Source organism: Mya arenaria, chromosome 7 (genome assembly GCF_026914265.1).
Source record: "Mya arenaria isolate MELC-2E11 chromosome 7, ASM2691426v1".
Classification (NCBI taxonomy): domain Eukaryota; kingdom Metazoa; phylum Mollusca; class Bivalvia; order Myida; family Myidae; genus Mya; species Mya arenaria.
This window is the reverse complement of record NC_069128.1, coordinates 26,159,012-26,180,027: the sequence shown is the minus strand read 5'-3', so window position 1 is coordinate 26,180,027 and position 21,016 is coordinate 26,159,012. Positions and strand designations below refer to the sequence as shown.

The 21,016-nt window shown below is 34.8% G+C and overlaps 1 protein-coding gene across 1 annotated transcript; it reads right to left on the bottom strand.

Annotated features, from left to right (window-relative positions):
* Window positions 1-157: 157 nt before the first annotated feature.
* On the bottom strand, window positions 158-20,720 carry LOC128241033 (uncharacterized). The gene is made up of 12 exons (XM_052958018.1): window positions 20,591-20,720; window positions 14,746-14,841; window positions 9,439-9,578; window positions 8,629-8,743; window positions 7,792-7,955; window positions 6,790-6,849; window positions 6,407-6,503; window positions 5,426-5,512; window positions 4,104-4,151; window positions 3,419-3,475; window positions 1,439-1,595; window positions 158-824 (listed from the first exon to the last, which is right to left on the bottom strand). Exons 1-12 carry the CDS (start codon window positions 20,658-20,660, stop codon window positions 158-160), a joined length of 1,758 nt encoding a protein of 585 aa, XP_052813978.1. The 5' UTR covers window positions 20,661-20,720.
* Between the last annotated feature and the right edge of the window lie 296 nt (window positions 20,721-21,016).

The window sequence follows — 21,016 nt, the reverse complement described above, 5'->3', positions numbered from 1 at the left end:
TTTTGTGATTGCCAGCATTAACTCTAATGCTATCGCAAGAAAGAAATGATCATGTCAAAACTAATGCATATAAATAATAATCATATCAATACTGAAAGACATTGAAAGTCATACATAATACAAATGTAGCAAGTTAAGAAACGATATTCTACAATACTCATGCTGCCTTATCGCCATTGTAAGATAACAAATGATATAAATGCTTTGAGGCACTGCATGACAGCATTCTTTTAGGCAATTCACTGTCCTCATTTCTTTTATCTACATTGATGCCACATTCTCTCAATATCACAGAGAGAAATTTCTTGTAAGCATTATCATGCTTCAGATGAATATGCTGACCATGGTATCTTGTTTCTAGCCTACTGTCGTCATCCGTTAGGTGAAGAAAGACAACCTTGCATTGAGGAATGATTCTCTGTTTTAGGAGACAATGGTTTAGCAAGTCATGTATCAGTTTTTCTTCTTTGGTTCCATAACTCAATGTAGTAAGAAACACAAATACCAGAATTTTGTTTGTATTTCCAGTTATCTCTTCTATAAAAGCGAATCCATTGGTATGGTAATCGCTCAAAACATCGGAGTCGAAGCAGCACTGGCTTGGAATTCCACCCTCAATAGACAAAACGTTCCGCAGAAGTTCGGTAACGTCTCGGGTGTACTGGTCGAAGGGTAGAGTAAGAAATAGAATTGAACACTTGCTTTCGTCCAGGTCTTCCAGCATAGCCTGTGTAAAGCTTCGTTGAAGCTTTTTACCACTGGATGCCTTCGAAGGCAAGCCTGAGTTTGTTTGTGATAAAATACTAGACGCCCAGGAGGAGCCACTGGAAGAAGTTAATGAGTATAAAGATCCTATATATTTAGCAGTTGGATAGTGTACGAGAAAACAGATATTCAGTTTTAAATGTATGTATTGCTTAGCATAAGTCGTTTAAGCATTGCCCGAGTTTCAGTCAAATATTTATAAATGTATATTATTATGTGTATATCCTTTCAAGTAAATAAACATTTAATTTACCCTAATCAACTAGAAATACTTTCTTTCAACAAACATTGATTCTAATTAAGAATACATGTACATGTTCTCAAGTTAACAATTAAAATCTGATTTGGTTTAATCGAATCTAGAACCAAGAATCACATTTCAAACAGAAACTGAAAAGAGTAAAACGCCATATTTATATTCATTCAAAAACAAGTTAAATATATCAGGCTCTGTAACAGAATAGCGCAAATTTCCTGAGGCTCGAGGTATTTTTGCAGGTCCCCGGGAGTTAGAGCCAACGGGGTTTGTCCATAGCTTTACATGTCTTTGGGCATCCTACCCATCGCACATTTTCGGAATAGTAGAACGATGTCAATGTGTTTGATATTTCAAATACAATGGAGAGGGATTAACCAATCAAACCATATATAAACCAACAAACGCGCACAATACCTTGCTATCCTGTTGTGTGAACTCTTGTGTGATGAATTCCTCAGGAAGCTGGTCTCGCGTTCACTGGAAGTTCCGTTACCATGGCTTCGCAGTGGCTTAGCTTCGGGCTCAGAGATAATCTTATGCATATTAAGGATGGAGTTTCTGATTATTTCATCTGAAAATAAAATTTACAAGTTATCCAAATAATTGAAACAAACTATTTATTACCAAATTCGAAAGTATGGCTTTAATCAAACATGACACACACACGCATTATACAGGACAGTCGATTCACACGAAAGTACTAAACTAGGTACATAATTTTAATTGATATTGGCTCCGGATCACTGATAGCATGAAGAGTTATGTACAGCCAATATTAGCTCCGGAACACTGGCAGCATGAAGAGTTATGTACAGCCAATATTAACTCCGGAACACTGGTAGCATGAAGAGTTATGTACAGCCAATATTGGCTCCGGACCGCTTGTAGCATGAAGAGTTATGTACAGCCAATATTGGCTCCGGACCGCTTGTAGCATGAAGAGTTATGTACAGCCAATATTGGCTCCGGACCGCTGGTAGCATGAAGAGTTATGTACAGCCAATATTGGCTCCGGACCGCTAGTAGCATGAAGAGTTATGTACAGGCAATATTAACTCCGGAACACTGGTAGCATGAAGAGTTATGTACAGCCAATATTGGCTCCGGACCACTGGTAGCATGAAGATTTATGTACAGCCAATATTGGCTCCGGACCGCTTGTAGCATGAAGAGTTATGTACAGCCAATATTGGCTCCGGACTGCTGGTAGCATGAAGAGTTATGTACAGCCAATATTAGCTCCGGACCGCTTGTAGCATGAAGAGTTATGTACATCCAATATTGGCTCCTGACCGCTGGTGGCATGAAGAGTTATGTACAGCCAATATTAGCTCCGGACCGCTGGGAGCATGCAGACTTATGTACAGCCAATATTGGCTCCGGACCGCTGGTAGCATGAAGAGTTATGTACAGCCAATATTGGCTCCGGATCACTGGTAGCATGAAGGGTTATGTACAGCCAATATTAGCTCCGGACCACTGCTAGCATGAAGAGTTACGTACAGCCACAGACTAGATGAATATCACCGAAATATTTGTCCCATTGCTTCACATGTACTTGTTGTTGTGTCTTAATTTTGTTTCCACATCAAATGAAATTCAACATATACTGCAGAATAAACGTGTGATATAAATATGCCGATATGAGAAACACATCTTTTCAGAGTCAGTAGTTCGTCAAACTTTAAGCTGAGCTGATTTAACATAGTCAAGTACAGTAGTGCAGATTTTTCAAAAGCTTTCAAGTAGTTTCTAAACCATTACTTCTCTGCATGCATGAATCTATTATAATAGTCATTGCGTTGTACTTTTATCGTTACTCTTTTCAACACTGAAGAAGTATTCTAAAAAGATATGGAAACAAATGTACTACTATGGGAATTTTCGGTTTGCAGGAACTACTTACGATCTTATAGTGTACGCAATAATCTTTGGTACCGTACTTGCTAATGCATTTTTGTTTGGTGTAGTTTGAATGTGTATCTTTGTATTCAAACTTAAGTGTAGCATTGATATGGCAGGCCGAACTATTTTAGTGATATTTGAGTTTCGTTGTAATGTTCCATATTAACCATACATGATTCATGGACCAAGTAGCAAATATGTAAAACGCGTATTCATTCCGCAAAATAGGTCAACTTTTGACTTATAAAATTAATGAGGTTGAGTTATAACTAGTTTATAAACAACTGACTGCACTCTGATTCGCTTGCACGTGGTGGTATTAACTATTCAAAACTGAAGTTAATCTAACGGTCGTTCATCATTGATTTCATTCACTCTATCGGTCAGTTATTAATAACATGTAATCCGATAAGCTACATCAGTCTTATCACCCAAAAAATACCTGTATTGAATACCAACCCTGGATTTTAGGATTAAACAGAGTCCTACCTGTCTTCAAGTGGCCTAGAAGACTGGATTGGCGGCGACGTTTTTTGGGGGTGCTTTCTGTAAAATAGTGTAACATTTATACTGGCTATTTCGTATCTACACTACATGAGTGCTTTCAGATATGTTTATTATCTGTTTAAATGACCCGATTGTTCAGGACTTTGTCAAAATAAACAACGTTGTAAATGAAATCTTTGTCAACTTTAACATATCTTACATATCTTATGATAAATGATATGTTTAAGTAAAACACACACATAGCTGAATCAGTTGCCTCAATATTTGTAAATAGAACAGCAATTTAATGCATTATCATGTTTAACTCATTTTGAATTTTATGACCAAAGCCAAAACAAAGATGCATATGATTTGTGTTTAGATTAAAAAAAAAAATAGCCTTTACAAATATGATTTTTCACTTATTAGTTACGTGGCAACCAATTCAAAAGTTAAAAAAGAGCCAAAAGTTTGCGTATATTATTTTTCTGTACACAAATCATATACATATTTTCTTTTGATCATTTTATTCGAATGAGTTAAAATGATAATGAATTAAAATATTTTGTTTATTTATTGTGCGCCTTTAACAAAAATAAACCATTTGTTCTTATGCTTTATATACGGCTTAAAAATGATAGCACAATTAAAAGTTAGTTAGTTGACATATGAATCTTAAGGGCCTCACCTCTTCTATTTTTATACGCACGATGAAGTCCCATTATCTTCTGCATGACTGCAATGAAAGAGCAAGTATGGGTACACTCAATTCCGAAAGTATATATGACACATTCAAATTAATGACAATATTTTATGGTATACTTCATTGCAAAAGTATAGATGACAAACCGATATTCATGATAATATTTAGGGCACACTGGATTGCGAAAGTACATATGACAAATTGAAAACATGTATATGACAATTTAAACTGAACGACAACAGTACAGAGTACACCGTCCGACCGTCTTCCGATCATCTATATGACACTTTAATATATATAGAGGATCTGACATGAGTTGTCATTTAATACCAATTTTTATTAAACGAGTTCAGGAAAACTGTTAGTTAGCGAGCCTTTGGCGAGCTTACTAACAGTTTTCCTGGACGAGTTTAATAAAAATTGGTATTAAATGACAACGAGTGTCAGATTATTTTTATCACATGCTCTTTCCGGTAAAAAACCCTACCTGTTTCACCTGCGAGGCTGATGAGCCGAATATCACCAAGTGTTGTCATTTCCCGCGCTACATGCATTGCAGGAATGTAGTACCAGGATTTATTTAAAACAGCATATATACCCGATCGTTTAAATTCCGTTTATTTAAGAATGCATTCTCAGATGATATCCAGTAAAAATCACACTGTAAACACTTTAATTTTAACGAAATCTTTCTTTCTGTTATACCGGAAGTGAACATAAACATCATGACGTCATCTAGTAGATGTGACGTCATAATGTTTATGTTCATTTTCGGTTAAAATAAACTAAATTTTGGACGCTTTTAAATTTGCGTTTTCAAAATATCAAGACGACATACTTTGTTATCCTCTTAATATTTAGAAAGAAATTCAACTACTCTAACAAAACAAATATTTATTATAGAAATAAAATAAGAATTGAAGGTTTGGTATACAGGAATATTACCAATTAGCAGTTCCTTTTTGCCAATTAACTTTTTCTATAAATGCGGAGCGATATATTTTCTGACCAATAGATGAAGAGCAATGTTATATTACACATGTGTAATATAAAAAAATGCGTGATGGTTATATTAAACCGGAAACAAGGTGTAGCATGTGATAAATATATATATATATATATATATATATATAACAGACTGAAATGAGTCTGTGTTCGCCGCTTTCAGGGGGTTTATGTGATAAATTGAAACAAATCAAAACAATCAGGGGACAAAATAAAATAATAGTCAAAACAGTCAATCTGTGAGTGTGCAGCTTAAAAGGGAGATTTGGACTTAACACAACTATCAAAAAACAATAACTAACCAAATATGATGAGAGCGAGGATGGCTGTTAAACAAGTCATCACGATAAGACCAAATATCACAAACGTCCCAAAGAATTCGGTATCGTCTGCAACGGTAGAGCATTCATGTAAAACGTTCGATAAGTGTTAAAATAATACGTATATTTATGCTTGCTGAATTGGAACCATTCCTTCCATCATATCAATATGTGACAGGAATGCTGTATTACTTGCAAATAACGCAATCAAATGATTAAACGTTAAATGGTTTAAACATTTCAAGGTGAAAACGGATGAAAACCCAATCTTAACACCTTGGCTATTTTTCATCGAAAACAACCTCGGATGTATGCCCGAACATGAGTAGAAGTAGTTCGTTAAATTTAAAAATAATATCATTAGTTAATTGTAATGTTTTAACGTGTATTTTTTATAAAAACAAAAAAAAAACATTTGTTTTAAAACAAAACAGGGACATGTGGGGTTATTTTAAAGAAACCAACATCATTTTGTAAACCTCCCTTTTAAGGCGTTCGGATCATATACGCGATATAAGCACACACATGTGCAGAAAAGATGATAACAAATGGTGCAATTTGCATATATTATAGGAGTTACTTTGTTGTGATCTTGGAATTTGCGATGGTATCTGCGAAATTTATCGAATGTTTGCAAATATTTTAACAGTGAAGGCGTGAGGCAGAATAACATGCCCGGTATGCACGGGAAGCTCAAGTCTACGGTTTTGTGAATTTAGATATGAAATCCCTCTAGTCATTTTGGGATGACGAAGGATTCAATTTAACATTCAACAAGATGGTCTTTATTTACTTTCTTTAAACAACAATAACAACAGCTCTAATTGAACCGCTTTTTTCCGTTTTGGTTGGCAAAGAAACTGTGCATAAACCTGCTTTAAGCAATAGGAAAAGCAACGACATAAATAAACGAAAACCAACATAACACAAAGTATAGTTCTAGTTTATTGTTAATGAACTTACTATATGGATCGGATTTTGACGTCACGTGATCACAAACTATGCTGATGTCACTGTACACATAGCAGTAGAGGTCTGCATTTAGTTGTCGATACGAGACCTTAAATGGAATTCATTAAACAGTTTATTTTTATCCGCGATTCTGAATATACAGATGCAAGGATAAGGAGTTTGCATTGCACGATAATCTAGACAAAAACAAGGACTACAATCATTTACAATATCACATTTAATTAAATGATTGGGTACTCCAAGTTTGAGCTTATTTTGCAATTTGCAATATGCAATCAATTTTCAAGCTTTTAATTTATTTACTTATCACAAATTTTGAAATGATAGCACTGCTTACTAAACATATGTCTAACGGATTATGTACACTGACATACCTCAAGCGTTCCAATACCATTGTATTTGTCGTTAAATTGAAATGATATGCTTGAATTGGTCTGAAAAAAAAGAATGGAATAAAATAGTGCAATACAATTTTGCAAGTTTCCGTTAAATTAAACGTATTTATATATTCTTAACACTAACGGGTCAAGGGAGGTAGGTGGCGCGAACGGCGCTTCCCTACCCAACCTTAATTCGGCCAAGATTGCTTTTTATATCAATCTGGGAGAAAATCAATAATAAAATACGGCCAAAATGCTTCATTTCGGACTAGAAAATGTTAAAAATATCTTAGGGGAGTAACCCTTAACCCGGCTGCCCAAATTTTGAACCAAATAAATTTCGATTCTGAGGGAGGGGCGCAAGTCAAAAGGTTTCGCCTCTTAGTTACGCGCACTCTAACGCCATATCCTGGATCTGTCCCTGCTTGACTTAAAAACAGACTATGATATGCGTGTTAAAACAGCTCGATATTATAGACACAATGAGTATTAAAAATACATACAGTTTAACGGATAATTCTGACAAAGGATCGAAATGAGGTAGCTGTGCTTTCTTTACTTGGCCGGACTGACATGCTTCCATTTAGCCAGGATCTTGGATGCCAGGATACTGATGCTTCCATTTCGCGATAAGACAAAATGCTTCATTTAGCGATAAGACAACATGCTTCCATTTAGCGATAAGACAACATGCTTCCATTTAGCGATAAGACAATATGCTTCCATTTATTGACTAAATCATTAGACTGTTTAACGATGTTTGTTCTATGGCAACTGTAAGAACAATATAGGTCTTGGGTGGTATTCAATATACATAGAGTCGTGCATGATTAAGTGCATTCACAATTTTGATCAGATATTGATAACAAGTAATCCGATAAGCTACATCTTTCTAAGATCCAACCAAGACCAATATTTAATAGCAGCTACTTGACGAGACACAATTTCACGATACACACAATAAACTATCATCGTAAACTATGTTAAGATACTTACAACTGACCAGTGTTTAAGTTTAGTTTGACCTTTGTCTAATGGTGCGAATGAAACGCGTAATACTCGTGCCGACGGCTTGTGATTGAATGTTCCATTTTTCGAGCACAGGTAGGATGTGTTGAACATAAGGTCATCAGACTTGCACCCCTCTTTACAATTGATGGCTGAAATTATTACACACAATTGAAACTGATAAGATATTCAAGTGTGTATGCCTTATTTCCGACAAGTTTTGCATTGAAATATCAACAGATCTACATGTTGTCAGCACTCCAATACATCGAATAAACATGTGTCGTCCTTCATGTATATTTCTGAGGTAAAATCGTTTTCTTTAAGGTAAATAACATTGCTTATTGATAACTGGACGCACTGGCTATATTACAGTGTAATTTAGAAGGCACTCCCAATACACATACATTTTAGAATAACCCAGTATTGAGGCACATGGTTTATTGCCTAAAATGCACTAAAAGAGATAACCACAACGCCTTATAAAAACGAAGGCCACATCATATACCAAAGAGTATATTTATTAAGCGATATCCTGTATTTATTCTTTTAAGCCTTTATCTTCTAAAGGTTAAGCTACTTCTGGCTTAAAATGTTGTAAGCTTGTAGTCTGCCGTAGTACATTTTCTTAGTTAAATAAATGCAAACTAGGTGTGCGTTTGAACTGGATCATGCTTCAATTTTTAAACGTGATAAAGTGTCTGTAGTTTCCATGTTGTATTGCCTTGGAAAAAGTGGCTTCGGTACAACAGTTTCCGAAACCAAGGAATTACCATTCCCATTCACTCGACTATTCAAATTCAAGCACAAAAACAGCAAAAGAACCTTGGTCCACAACATCCAACGTTGAACTGGCAACCGTGTTGTATTCGTCCCCGGCTACCGTGACATTGATGGCAATATGAAGATGATCGGGGACTGATATTGGCAGCCAGCAAGTCTAGGGAAACAAGAAACAATTTTAAGTCCTCGTTAACCAGTTGAGGATATTTAAGCCTAAATAGATGTACACTTTATCGAAAACAATGTTTCAACGTGATTATAATTTGATAGTATATCATATAATCAAATTCTGTTATACAAATACTCCATTTCATTTATGTTTTAATGTTCGCACTGTCCGCTTTCTTATGTGTTTGTTTAGACCGGACCAGAAAACAATCTTGTGTGATTTATCTGTTCATGTCCCTGAAGTTTCCTTTGGAAAAAAATACTTAATTTAAGCTCGATTATGAAGGCAATGAGATATTTATTGAATCACTCTCGGTTCCGTTTCCTTGGCAGAAGCCATAACTGCTTCCTTTCTTGGATGCCAGGAAAATGTTCTAAGATTTGCAACCAGCATTTGTAGGGAAATAGGTTATAGTATTAAACGTGTTAATGTTTTTAAGTCCACATCAATTAACACTTTTTTGTTTGAATATGATGTTGCCATGGAAGTTTAATTTACTTCCCATTGAAATGGCTTATATTTTCAAGAAAACCGTTTGTTGGAGTTCTCTGTTTACTACTATGCTTTATAGACCAAGTCATATAACATTATAGTAAGATACTTATCCCTATATTTCTTTTGGATAACGTTTCGATATCAAATTGGGCATTACGCTCACATAAAAAAATCAAAACACCACCAACCAGTTGTTTAAACTCTCTTGACCGGGTCAGCAGCACGGATCGCTGAAGTGTCTGTAGGCGGCTGGAGTTGCGCAAAAACGCTATTGTGTAGCGAATATTCAGCGTCCACTTGGCCTGGGTCCTTTCTGGGAAAGTCAGCACTGCAAACATAGATTTTAAACGTTAAACACTGTAAAACAAAACATGCTTGAAGAGGATTAAATTTGCAGTCAAAACGCTTGTTTGTAGGCAATATTCAGCGTCAACAATCAGGGAATGTCGTAGGGAGAGTGCAGATAAACATGAGATACTGGCTGAAGCAGGCTGTTCGTGGCAAGAACAAGGCTGAGGGAGTGCATTGAACAAGACATATTTCTAGCTCGTGCTTACTCTTGTCTGGTTTCATTCCTGCAAAGATGCAAATTACACGAAACGGTTTTAAATCTGGCACAGATACTCATTGTAGCAGAAAATGGTAGCAGAAAATGAAACAAATAAAATGATATTTAAAGTCGAATTTGACTGGATAATTTTGGACCATCGCGAGTCTGAGAAAGAGAGCCAGGTCCCAATTTCTCGAAACTTCTTAAGTCCCTTATTACAGGATTAAGCTAATCTCACTATTTTTGTTGTTCTATAAAATTTGTTATATTAACTTCTTCAATTTTTTTAGAAATTATGTAGGAATAATCTGTATGATTATCAGAATAAACAATTTTTCATTCATCAAAATCCATTTTCAGTTTGTACTTTGGCTAATTGAAATAAGCGACTTAAACCTGTGAAGCTTAAGAAGTTTTGAGAAATTGGGGCCACTATCTTAGACTGTATGTATAACCATATTGAATACAAAATGTGACTGAGATCCTAAGAGATAAACAGGACCATCTTGATTCTGAGATTGTGACTCAGTATCTCAGATAATATACACGACCGTCTTGATATTGAGATTGTCACGTTTTGTTCATGGTTAATATGCAACAAACATAGAACAAAACCTCAGTTCAGCCTTCTGTAAAGGTTATTAATTTACCATTGAAACATAAAGACATCATTGGGACTTCGTATGACAGAATTTATCACCTTGGTAACTAATACATAATGTCAGGAGTGTTCCTGTTTCTATATGTTTTTGGCCTCGACTAATGGACCGTGATTTGTTTGTCTGTCACAAAAACAGTTCGTGCCATTTTCGTCGATATGTTTACGTAAAACATGTGTCGTTAATCTAGACTGCTAACGGCTAAACATTGCCCATAACATTTTTACATTGAGCAAAATATGTTGGCGCTTCACGTAATCGTAATCCGCAACTAGTCAAGACCAAAATAAATCTCCCGGATGCAGCAATAATTACCAAGTAATATTGAAACTAAAGCTTGACATCCCTGACCGGTACTTTTAGATATTGGATCAATAATCATCAAGAGGACGAGGAGGTAGTTTCCCGTACATACTTAAAGGCCTAGTTTAAGGAATGTTTGACATGATAATCCCCTGCTGTGTATCTTCTGCTAATTGCACTGGTGTCAATTTCCTGTATATCGGCTTCGGACCATTTTGGATCCAATACTATAATGAAACCTCCAAAACTGCACAGCAGGATACTCAGATTGGAGATCTGATAGGAAGGCACCAAGCAATAAGACTAAGATCAATACACAGAGGTTGTGTACTATACAACAATTGGAAGGGGGAGGGGTCACTTATAGAAGGCTTAAACAAGGCAATTAAGTAGCATTACAGACTAGGATGTATTTCAGCCACCTGGTTGAATTATTATAATTACTTTCTATTCGAACTATATCAATTCAGGCGGGACAACGTTTTGTCTTCTTAGATTGCCCATTAAACCGGTCACATTAACATTCCTGTACATATGTTCATATGTGATTGTTATTTTGAGAATGAATGTACAGCTTGCTTCGTTAGAGACAATGGTTGGCTTTCATACCTTAAAATGGCATCAGGCCCACATAGTATTATGAAAGTATAGTCAGTTATATTTACATAAGATCTTCATCGAGAATTGGTTTTGTGGTTTAAAAAAAGATATGTAGTATATTACTAAAGCGAGGTTCCTTTATATTCCGTTCTTGATCTCCTTAATTTACGGGAACATTGGGTAACCTATGTGTCTTATCAAATATAGTTTGTAAATTGATTTGGACTTAATTAGACTTAATTAGATTCATTACCTCACCACTCTCATTCATCAAAGGTTTGGTGATAATGATCTAACCTCTGATTCGATCGTTGCAAAATCGAGTGCAAAACTATAAATAAATAAAAAAAAATCCTGATATCATCATCATCGTCGACCAATCAAAACGCTCAATGCATAAGCATACTGAAAAATTGATCACTGACAATATAGTACGAAACGCATCATCACTGAATTTACTTTACGGGAACGAATAGCAACGTCTCTCCACTTTTAGTTTATCAATACATTAGACTTTATTCATTCTCCTAATTGACATTTGCTTTAAAATTGGGTTTGGTCTGCACATCATACATAATGCACGGAGGATAAACGATTTCAAGGAAATATTAATCAGGCTGCCTTATAAATACCGACGCTTTCCTTATTGTTTTCATTCTCATTACTGATCAAAGATTAGAAAGAAGTGAATTGCATTTTCGACCATTTGCCAAACAGTGCGATACTATTCAGTGCACCATTAAGTGCATAAGTCGAGCAGAACAACCTAGTCCCCAATAAAAGAGCTTACATTTCATAGTAAGCATTATATGTACCCGTATCGATGACAGAGAGATGTTTATTTGTCAGGTATCGACGTAATCTTTAATTTGTGGACTATATTTGCCACTGATCCATTGAAGATTGCCATTGTAATGAACGCGTAATTATTGATGATTAAATGCAGTTGGTCTATATCGGTATATTTAAACGTTATAAATAAGGCTTAACACGCGGTTCTTTCATTCAATGTATTCTTTTGAGTTTATCTTTTACGACTGATTTTCGATAAAATGATACATTTTTCATTTATTTGTTTTTGAATTTCAAATTGCAATTAATGCCTTTATTTTAGCCGATTTAAATAAATATTGCCTCACCTTTTATATGGACATTTCTTGCTGATTGATCCGATGAAAGCGAATTCTGCATTCAGAATATGAAAATCGGTCTCGGTTAATTTGTGGTAGGTTAAGGTGCAACACGGTCAACGCCTCATAGCTGCAAATTACCATAGTTGGTCGCATATCTAATAACAATGGCTGGTGCGGTCAACATCCCTTGGCTGTCAATCCATCCAAAAGTAATTAAAAATTAAAAAAGAAAACGCGACGTCTATTAGAGTTCATTATGAAGCCCATGTTTCACGATAGTTTTGCTCAATTACAGTTTTAATGACGCGTGCTAAAACTTTTAAACGTACTCAAAGATAAAACTCTATGATATGAAATATGAGACCTAAGATCAATCTTTTAAGTTTCCATCGAAATAATGCTAGTGCTCATGCTATTATTGTCTCTTATAACAAATATACGAATGAGAGTGTTTAGCTGTCAATATGAACGTACATGGTTATAATATCCTATGTCTATGAAATGGAAATCGAGTGAAATAATTATGGATAATGATGTAAAAATCAATGTATGTTGTCTTGTTGGGTTGCATGTCTGTTTCTGTCTCACTAGGGCTTGATCCTTGTGCCTTTAAGCAAGATCCACTATAATGATTTGATTAGGCGGTTCGTCCATGTAAACTAAAGAGTACTACTGGGAATAAATAGGGGCTAATTGTTTATTTCAGTGTAATTTTTGTTTATTACTTTAAGTTCACTTTTGGTGTTCACGAGGTTAGATAAATTGCAATCTTACACTGAAACAAACATTTTCTCTTTTTATTATATCCCGAAAACTGGAATAAAAAAACAAAACATTTCATAACATTTTATTAAAACACGTGCCGATAGGTACACGTTAAGTCATTTCGTAAATGACGTCGTTTATATTGTGTCACAGCCCTGTGCGCACTGATGTTTGATTTGAATGATAGAACGGGCTGACATTCCAGAAAGTGAAAAACATCAAATTGATATTGTCACATTATGATAAAATGAAATATATTTTTTTTCGCTGATAAATCTCTATAAACCACTGGAAAGCATATAATAAAATAGATAAAATGAACTATATTGCAGTTAAGTTACATCTCTAATAGGTTTTCTCACGTATTTCACCAGAAATAAATTATATCGTTTGATATGTATGCATATAAAACTTCAAACAACACTCATGATATTTGTACCCAGAGATTGTATGAATCGCAGAAAATTATTATCATGAAATATCGGTTGCCAAAAAGTACGCATTGGTTTGGAATTTCTGAGACTGCCAGCCCATGGTTGATTGCAACAATAAGAGCACCCGTTTGTATTAAATGATCCATTTTGACATTAAGCTTCATATTTAATAGTTGTATGCAATTATATCAAGGAAATTGAATAGTTATTCCTCGATTTATATCAAAAGTTTCCAAGTGTATTGGCAAATTGGCATTAACTAGGCAATAACAACATAAATACGGCAAAAACATAATATAAACACTTAGAGAGAATTACGGAATATGTATAAGTAGACATTATGTAATAATTTATAAAAATAAAAGTTGTTAAATATTTATAGAAAATAAACAGTAACATTATTATATAAAAAAGCAATGCTAAAGTACTAGGAAAGGATTTCCTAAATGCATGGCTTCTTTAATAATTTTAAATCTTAATTGTTCTTTTGCTTAACATAAGTCGTTTAAACATATATGAATTTGGCCATGATATTTTACCTAGATATTTTAAGCGTGTCTGAATTTACTACAGCATGATAAGAAATGGTATTCAAGTTCAATTACATAAGCGTTACAACATAGTATATATTATCCCGCAATACCAGTTTATCTTCAGTCTCTAATTTCTAACTTGTGAGCAGATAACCTAATTGAAAAAAAACCTTTGTGGATATAAAGGCAGTGTGTTCAATAATCAATTAATGGCAAATTTGAAAACATAAATCTTCTTAATGTATTTTAAACTTAAAAAAAAATATGGACGTTAAAATATTTTATTATTTCCTGTTTTTCTGGCAATTTACAAACAATGAAAGAGAAACTTCAGTTTCGTCTCTGAGAAACGATTATCAAGAACAAGGATAGCTTTAACCAGGGTTACTTTCTGTCTGTGAAGTATGCTCTAAAAACCTTAAATGGCTAACACTCTTATCGGAGCAATCGCCGAATGGGCCATGCCCGAGTGCGAGTATAAATATGCTTACAGACCACCATGTACGTCAATTTCTGACCTTTGATATCTTCTGGTAAGATGGTCAGTTGTATGGTGGAGTTGTTGACACATGGTTCACGGGATAACGATGCAATGGTTCCCTTATTTGAACGTCCTGTTAATATAATAATACAGACATTGTGAAATTACGTGGATGCAACAAAATATCATGCAGTAGGTATAGTATGCATGGAAGTTTTATCAGGCATGATGTTTTAGAGTCCTGTCATCAAAGAACAACAAGAGGTATTATTTTATAATTTATTGAAACTCTGAGCTTAAGCCGATTATACAAAGTCAATAATGTAAATGTCAACAGAAAATGCATGTTTTTTTATCAAGCATGCGCAGAATCATGGTACACCACCAACCACACTTTTTTGTACACAACGCTTTGCCACCGCGGGCGAGATTGCGTCATCGCGGAATATTCCGGCGATATATTCAACGGTAGCCAACGCGTTGGTGTGCGTCGTCGCCGCTTTCATCTGCTGCTAGCGCGTAGGTCTTCCGAGAACATGCACGTGGCTTACGCCGATATGCAGGTATTTTAACAGGTACCGTTGGTACAAATAGAAGATTTTACATGTAAACTGAACCGAGCTCTCAGAATGGATTTCACTCAGGTGCGAGGGTAGACAATCTCATTCCCCAAACTTGATAATGATGTCGATGGGATATTGAGTGTTTGTTTAAGTATTTTTAATTAAATTTAAAATCAATGTAAATACATCGCTCACATATAAGTACTAAATATACATCCATATCATAAAGCATGGTAAAACGATTGAAAACTTACGCAGTTTTATTCAATTTATTATTTATTCACAATCACACAATTTTTACTGAGGCATTAGAAATTTGGATTTTCGCGCAAAAGGTGACAATAGCGTCTGAATATTTTAACAGTTGCCAAGCATAATTTTCAGGGATCAAACTAAGTTTTGAGTACGAACCAAGATTTGCAAATCACGGATAGAGATTGTTTGAGATTAACAAAACTGACTAGAATTATTTTTATAGGACGGGAACAAAAACAATCTTTCAGAAAATTGACAGCTACCTTAAATACCTTAATTATCGTTAATTAACAATTCGCAACGCCGCGTATTGCGTTGACTCGACGCGGTGGAACACAGGGAAAAATACACGCGGTGAGCATTATGTTTAAATCGCGGCGTATAATGATTAGATTAAATTAATTATAACGTTCGCGGTATGGAAAAATAGCAGCGATGTGCGAAGGGTGCAAAAAAGCTTGGCTGGTTTTTCTCGCGGTTTATCAATCTATAAAGACGCTTTATCTATTGTTTGGGTGATGTCTTAATCATTCCCTAAAACACTTTTGTGCGACACCAGTTTACCAGAAACAGTACACGTATGTTTGTTAAATCTGACATCAGTTCACCACACATACTACACGCATGTTTCGTCGGTCTGACACCAGTTCACCATACATGATGCACGCATGTTTCGTTGGTCTGACACTAGTTCACCTATCATGATGCACGCATGTTTCGTTGGTCTGACACCAGGTCACCATACATGATGCACGCATGTTTCGTTGGTCTGACACTTGTTCACTAGTCATTATGCACGCATGTTTCGTTGGTCTGACACCAGGTCACCATACATGATGCACGCATGTTTCGTTGGTCTGACACCAGTTCACCTGTCATGATGCACGCATGTTTCGTTGGTCTGACGCTAGTACACGGGACACAGTACACGCATGTTTCGTCGGTCTGACACCAGTTTACCATACATGATGCACGCATGTTTCGTTGGTCTGACACTAGTTCACCTGTCATGATGCACGCATGTTTCGTTGGTCTGACACCAGTTCACCTGTCATGATGCACGCATGTTTCGTTGGTCTGACACTTGTTCACTAGTCATTATGCACGCATGTTTCGTTGGTCTGACACCAGGTCACCATACATGATGCACGCATGTTTCGTTGGTCTGACACTAGTTCACCTGTCATGATGCACGCATGTTTCGTTGGTCTGACGCTAGTACACAGGACACAATACATGCATGTTTCTTTGGTCTGACACTAGTTAACCAAACATAGTACACGAATGTTTCGTATGTCTAACATCACTTCACCAGACACAGTACACGCTTGTTTCGTTTGTATTACTCTAGTTCGCCAGCCATAGTACACGCATGTTTGTTTGGTCTGACACTAGTTCATCTGACAGAGTACACGCATGTTTATTTGGTCTGACACTAGTTCACCGGACAGAGTACACGCATGTTTGTTTGGTCTGACACTAGTTCACCGGACAGAGTACGTGCATGTTTGTTTGGTTTGACAAACTTTTTGATTTAACACTAGTTCATAAGACATATAATAGGATTGTTGTTTTGGTCTGACACAAGTTCAAAAGACACATTTACATGTTTGTTTTGCTTCACAATATTTCACAAGACTTTTTATATTAATGTTTTTGGTCTGACACTATGTGACTAGGGATAATACATGAAAGTAGGTTTTACTGGCATTATTTTACCAGAACTGCGTATTACTTTCATCTGGTATTTGTTTTCCTTACTTGTTTTTTGTAGAAACATGATGACTGTAATACTGTAATAAAACAAATAAGGTAGGTAACCGAAAACGAACATTATAACGCATGTTATGTGATAATCCTTTTTCATTTTAAGTAAATCACGCGATCAGTGATGACATGACATACTATACCTGTGATAACAAATAAATTACGTCGTTTATGTAGGAATCGATTAGTTTTTTAATATAATACATATATATTATGTCGACAATAGGACAAACACATGAATGCTGCATAAACTATATTGTGTTTTTGTCAATAAAATAAAAGCATGCTTCTTTTGGTATATTCCTTGTCAATAAACGCGTCGTGTGCGTCCTTGTATATCATATTGTAATTAGAAACAACTATTATCCTACATGTACACCCGTTGTTTGGTAGGTAATACTATTCAAACATCTAATTAAATTTACCAGCATGTAAGCAGTAAAGGCTGGTATAATAGACGTTTAATTGCACGATTATGAATTACTTGAGGCAAGACTTCAAATGTCTTGTTTTCTTCTTTTCACACGGGAATTACTCAAGCTGAGAAGTCATTTCACAAAACAGCATGAATGTTATTTAAAGATCATCATTCAACATAATTTTATTTTGGTTATGTTTATAAAAATGTATGTATAAAATTGTGTTTGTAACTGGGCATTTAATGGAAATGCCACAAAATATATATACATCAGTTATATGAGTAAAATGGCACAATCATATTGATTACTACTAAACTGGCGGTAAAAGTGACAAAACAGTATAAAATAAGTATGAAAACATAGACATGAGACGAAGCACAGTGTATGTATATCAAGAGATAAATTGTGTCATAAATGTTTCGTAGGAAGGCTATATTTTTCTTCGAATAAAGACTTCAAACAAAGATAACTTTTCTTTTACTTCACCATTTTGAGTACAAAAAATATTTCTTAACAACTTTAAGGCTTTTGGTTTTGTGCTGATTATTTACAAAACTGGGATATGATAGTCATGAAATAGCCTTGTAATTTTAATTTAATAATAGTTTATTGCATGATTGTTAATACAATGAAAAGTCAATACAACATAAACTTGTTTACATAGAATTTGAGACAAATAATCAATTATCGAACATGCAAAGGGCTTGGGCAACGAGTTATACCAACATCAGTTACGGCCCTCTCCCAACACACAAATAAGTTACCAAGGTGTTTTTAAAGTTAGAATTAGTTAGAATCGAAGTTTTAGGCACAGATTTTCTTTTGCGTAATTTTTGTCGGAATTCCATTTTTTTTAATTTACCTGTTTGGGGTTGAGAAACATATTTTCTAACGATATTATTTATCTATTTAATTTTCACCATTGTTTGGGAAGGAGCAAAAGTTTTCTTAAAAATCTTGATGAAAAAAAGAAATGAATTATAACCATTGTTTGGGGTTGAAGCAAAGATTTTCTTAAAAGTTTTGATAAAAAAGGGACGAATGTCACATAATGCGTTCATTAATGTTATGTTTAAGAAAAAAATGGCATTAATTAAGTGGATATTTATATCTGCAAACTGAACCTTTAGTTATTATTGTAGGACATATTTGATTGTCAATGAATGCGGAAGTGGTTGATAGCCGTCCTGGTACAAATGTACAAAATGTTCATGTTAATTGCTAAACCGTGTATTCCTTGGGTTGTTAAGCTGTCATAATTATACAACAATGTAGTATTTAAGCTGAATGAGTTTCAATGAGAAGGCTAGAGGGGCTAGAGAAGGCAAGGAAAGCGGCCTTGGGTCCTTAATGGACGACAGTTAGAATGTGGGATTACCTTAAATGACATGCTGTATTTAGAACTTATTATTATACTTAGAAAGAACGTTGAACAATAAAGAACTAACATTAGACCGCTTGTTGTTTAAAAGCTTAAAAACTTCCAACAAGTTAAGTGAAAAGCAGCATTACGCTACACGTCGTTTAATGTCTATGTGATTATCTGTTAATTATCTGAACATATTAGAGAAAGATGTGAGAAAAGAAAATGATGAAATAAAAGAGAGGTGAAAAAGTAGGCTCCTACTACTGATTTACTTAAAACGATTGTGTTTTCTTTTGCTGAAACACTGAACTTCTCTGAAGAAACAGAAACTTTGATCGTCGGAAAAGCTGTTAAGACCGAAGAGTAATTTAGTAGAGCCAACTTGGTGTAATTGTCTTGTGTTTCCAGAATGATGTTTTCGTTGCTTTGTGATACGTTAGGAAATATTATGGTCAATACTTGTTAACATATTACAGCATTTCGGGTGATCTTTGTTTAGATGCAATATTGACTCGTCACCCTTCTTTGTTTTGGATTTTTAATTTGCATACTTTGGAGTAAGTTTTGCGATGCGAAATATGCAAAGAATCAAGATGTTTTTTGAGTCATTTTTAAAATATTTAGAAGTTGAATGCCTTGCAATATGACAAACTTCATGTTAAGACTGATCGTTATAAGTTTTGCAAGGTGATATGTATCGTCGTAAAAGCAGCTGCATTATGAAAACTACGGAAGTTATAGGATAGTTTAATGCATCTGTATAGATCAATATGGACCTTATATGGTCGATTGTGAATTGATTTAACAGTTAAAGATTGCTTCAATAGACAAAACAAACAAAAACAGTAATACAAATATTGAGTAGTTCTAATGAATGTCCCTTTGGTGCAAACTGTTTTGTGAAAGCTGCAATCTCACAGATTTACCGTTTTGACACTTTTACATTCTATGTCTTAGAATGAGCCAAATTTTGCGTCAATACTTAACAACCAGTGATATAATACTTCTGAAAAATTATCAGATCGCTTATGTTTATATTTCCGATCTAACACTAATGTTTAGTGGCTAAAAGCGTTACTAACGTTTTTAAAAATGCATTAAACATCAATTTTTGAACATAAACATGAAAACCTGTGATCTGAGTTTTTGTCAGCAGTCTTATACCACTGGTTTCTATTTCCGCAAAAATTAGTTCATTCCAAGACAAAAAAATATGAAAAAAGGTTCAACATGTGAGAATTTAGCTTTAAACCCGGTCATCAAGAAGCGGACATGGGAACATGTGCAATGATCTGACGATAAAGAAACTGTACAATCTGTTAAGAATATATTTCAATTGGTTTTATATAAATATTTAGGATAATGAGGTTCTTTGGAAGCACAGCAAACATACGCGTATATATTGGCAGTGTCGGTTGAAAAGAGTCCCAAGCAAATATCTTACCTGAAGTATTATTATTCGTTTCAGAGTGATCAAACATCAATTTAAGAAACATATATTATGAATATTACCTGTAAAATTATTGGACTTCATTTCAATCTGCTCAGAATTCCCTTCTTCATTCTGAAAACAAACAAACATGTTAGATATGTCTGTAGAAAAGGAAGGATTACAGAGAAAGTTACTTGTTTCATACTTTGTGTCTCGATCAATCAATCTTCATTTTTAAAGCATTCATATTTTACCATCGATTTTAATCGACCAAAGGCTCTTACTATATCACACAAGATCTCTTTTTTATTGTAATGAATGATTTAATATTCAGTGTCTTATATTTCTAGGCTGAACACAAAACATACTTGTTTAAATTTACCGAATGGATTTACCTTGCCACTTCTATACCGTCTTAGTCATTGTTTAAATGAATGCAATGAAATCAACGAAAACAATAAAATAAATAAAGCAATGGAAGCAATAAAAGCAATCAAATCCATAAA

Coding starts and splice junctions, on each gene's coding strand:
- LOC128241033 (XM_052958018.1), bottom strand. CDS start 20,660: ATGTTTGTTTGTTTTCAGAATGAAGAAGGGAATTCTGAGCAGATTGAA. Junction 6,504..6,789: donor ATGGTATTGGAACGCTTGAG/GTATGTCAGTGT, acceptor ATTCCATTTAAG/GTCTCGTATCGACAACTAAA. Junction 825..1,438: donor TCACACAACAGGATAGCAAG/GTATTGTGCGCG, acceptor AACTTCTTCCAG/TGGCTCCTCCTGGGCGTCTA.